At 40.5% G+C, this 3,172-nt stretch overlaps 1 protein-coding gene across 1 annotated transcript in view; it reads right to left on the bottom strand.

Annotated features, from left to right (window-relative positions):
- Positions 1–2,778, bottom strand: part of LOC143133374 (protein FAM227A-like) — a 6,693-nt gene extending 3,915 nt beyond the window's left edge. Inside the window, exons 1-5 of the mRNA XM_076293138.1 lie at positions 2,662–2,778; positions 2,358–2,412; positions 1,503–1,606; positions 772–915; positions 528–626 (exon numbers count right to left, since the gene is read on the bottom strand). Coding sequence (XP_076149253.1) covers positions 528–626; positions 772–915; positions 1,503–1,606; positions 2,358–2,412; positions 2,662–2,778 — 519 coding nt within the window. The remainder of the gene's footprint in view (positions 1–527; positions 627–771; positions 916–1,502; positions 1,607–2,357; positions 2,413–2,661) is intronic.
- Between the last annotated feature and the right edge of the window lie 394 nt (positions 2,779–3,172).

Genomic DNA, 3,172 nt, shown 5'->3' with positions numbered 1-3,172 from the left:
GAGAGTGCAGGATTGCTTATTACAACTTTAAAATATTAATAATTTAATAATAAAGTGCTAGAGTGTGACCTGGAATTTTAAGATGTCATCTCCACAAATGAAAAGCTGACTGGTGCATTGGTTTTATTGAAAGGTGCAACTGACAGTTTTGCATTTGGGAAACAAATTGTCAGAAGGAAGGAAGCAAGGTAAGATGCCCCAGACATCTCAAATTCTAAGAAACTGCTTACTTATTTTCTGGCAGAATTATAGTGTGTGCAATTTCCAGACTCTTTTGACAAGTTGTCAGTAATACAAAGATGTGGTTTACTATGCTAATAATCTTTTGGGGAAAATACATATTATCATTTCATCATGTCATCGACTGTGTTGTACTTTTCAAGATGTTTTGATTTTAAAATGGTCTTAACAAGTGTCTAACAGTACCTGCCCTAGATACTCAAATCATCCTCTATCATACTAAATGGGAGAATGAATGGTTCCATTGTAGACTCAGACAAGGCATGCAGTGGAGAAAGGTGACTCACCTGGAAGTTCTGAAGAAACAGCCACCAAAACATGTCAGTGACAAAATGCTCCATAAGGACAGAAGAGAGGTTGCTTTGAAAAGCAGCTTTATATCTGGGCTGTGCAGATAAAAAGAGCCATAACTACCATCTTTCACAGTGCCACTAGCATCAACACATCAACAAGACAACTTGAGTTTCCAAGCAACTTAAAGGATCAAGAATGGAAAGGAACATGATGAAGGTGAGACGTGGGTGTAAGTACCTTGTGGCTGAGACCTTGTTGAGCGCGCACCACTTGGGTGACAACGGTGGAGAAAGGTGTGTGGTAGGGGAGAGGCATCGCACCATCTTTATTGAAGCCTGGGAACTGGTAAAGCTCCACCAGCTTGGGCATACCACCTTCATGCTAATAATAACAATAATAATAATAATAATAATAATAATAGTAAGGATAATAATATGAACAATCAGAAGTGTAGTATGGATACTTTTATGCTCTCACAACAGACTTTAAAGCTTTAGGCATGTTTGTTTTCTACATGATACAAAAGCTTAATACAGTCACACAGTCACCCTGGCCTTGAGTAAAAAGTATGATTATACTTTCCGTGCAATTTTGGATAACAGCATTAGGGAATAAGTGCAGGCTATTTGAAGTGGATAATGGAGCTACAGAGTTCATTAATGAGTGCTGTAACCACATGCATTAAAAAAAGATGAACAAACAGATATGCTTCCTAGGCTGACAATGGAAGAAAAATTCATTTTATTTCTCTGACATGCTAGATATATGGCCGACAAAACCTTCCAGAATTCCTCGCCACACAGTTTCCAGATACTCCACTCTAACCTCAATGCTATTCTAGGATACTCTTGCTGGGTCTTTGAATGATTTCAGTCAGGTCATATCTATTTTTTTTCTTTTCCTCTCTCTACTCTATATCCCTCCATCTTCTTCTTAATCCCCCTCCATGCTGCTGTGTGACCCCTCACCTTCTCGCTGGACGTGTTGCTCCGGCCCTGACCAGGCTGAGGAGGCGGAGGGGACTCCTGCTGAGAGCCACTGTGGCCAGACCAGGAGAGACTCTCCTGTTTGCCTGAGAAAACCAAACACAGCAGAAGAGAGGGAGGGAGGGAGAGAGAGAGAGAGAGAGATTTACAGAGCTTTGTCATGACCGCCACAGCAGTGAAAGTTTTGAAGAAACCACATAAACAAACACATTTAATTTGTTATTGTAAGTATTAATCAATGTTACATTACAATCAATGTTACAGTATGTAAAAAATAAAAAAGATAACTGTTCATGTGAGGCTGTTGCCACTCAAATGAGGAGGCTAGCAAGATAGTAAGGGGAAGGGTGTGGTAGAGAGAGAGAAAAAGAGAGATTTAGCTACTAATTCTACGGACTCTACTGGCCTCATCAAAAGTCTATATTCCCGGTCATCTGAGTTCCACTGAAGGTAAATGTGGTCATCAAAGCTGATGCTGCTGTGCTCTTACCTTGAAATGTGGAGGTGGGCTGGCCAGCCTGTTTTGGAATGCTTAGTTGGGTTGACTTTTTGTCTTTAGGAGCCTTGAATGTGTGAATAATAATAATAATAATAATAATAATAACAATAATAATAGAGAAGAACTGTAGCAGTAAATTAAAATAACATCTACAATCCACAGGTGGGGGGTGGGGTGGGGTGGGGGGGTCTGAATGTCTTACGACCAATCAAATCTTTAGCTTTCTATAGAGGGTGATTATATGACCAGTCAACCTATAGCCTAGCTGTAATCTCTTGGAGTCACGCCTACTCTATCTTGGAGACAACGCGTCCAGTAGGGATGGGATGATTGCTTACCTGTGTATCTGCGCATCCCACGTTTGGTAGGAGGGGGAGTGAAGAGATCCGGTTGCTGAGTTCAGTTATAGACCCTAATAGACAAGCTGTCACACAACAGTTAAGGACATAGATCCAGAGAAATGAAAAGTAGCCTATCAGTATCCTGAGCCAAGAGTTTGTTTTTTTGTTTCGTTTTACCAAACATCATAGAAAATGTCTAATGTTAAGGTGGGCTAAACACATAAAAATCAATGTTACAAAATATGTCAAAATATTCTAATATTACAGAGAAGATAATGTAGCGTGCACGAAAGATACACACTGGTTCCTGAGATGCTTTTTGCAACTTTTCCCGTTTCTGCTGAGCTGAGCCCGGATTATCGCATACATTTTCTAGGTAAACAACCATAGGCATGCACACGGCGTTGATCTCTGCCATCTCACCTCAGCGCTGCCTCCTACAGATAAATATTTTCATAAATATGTTCAATAGACCTATTTAATTGGCTTTTATTGTCTCAGAGTGGAATGACACCAATTTTGTTAACCAACACCACGATTTGTCAAAACGTTTTAGTTTGGTAGCCTGCAGCCTGACTGACCTGCATTAAAGACTCGGTATCTGTGGATCTCAGGTAATCCGCTCTAAGATCTTTGCTCGAATTCGTTGTCAGGACGATTTCGCGACAAGTATTCTTCTTCCTGTTGTATTTGCCTAGAATCCAAGAGGTATGGTTACTGAGGATACAGTGACGCCAATCTGTCAACAAAGTCATACATCGGCATGTATTTATTCTTTGCAAATCATGGAGAGCGCGGAGGCCTGTGGATTC

This window comes from Alosa pseudoharengus, unplaced genomic scaffold, assembly GCF_046254945.1.
Source record: "Alosa pseudoharengus isolate Yale_2024_CS ecotype anadromous, Long Island Sound unplaced genomic scaffold, YU_APseudo_1.1 YU_APseudo_1.1_scf_2, whole genome shotgun sequence".
Taxonomy (NCBI): Eukaryota; Metazoa; Chordata; class Actinopteri; order Clupeiformes; family Clupeidae; genus Alosa; species Alosa pseudoharengus.
This window is presented reverse-complemented; position numbering and strand designations above follow the sequence as displayed.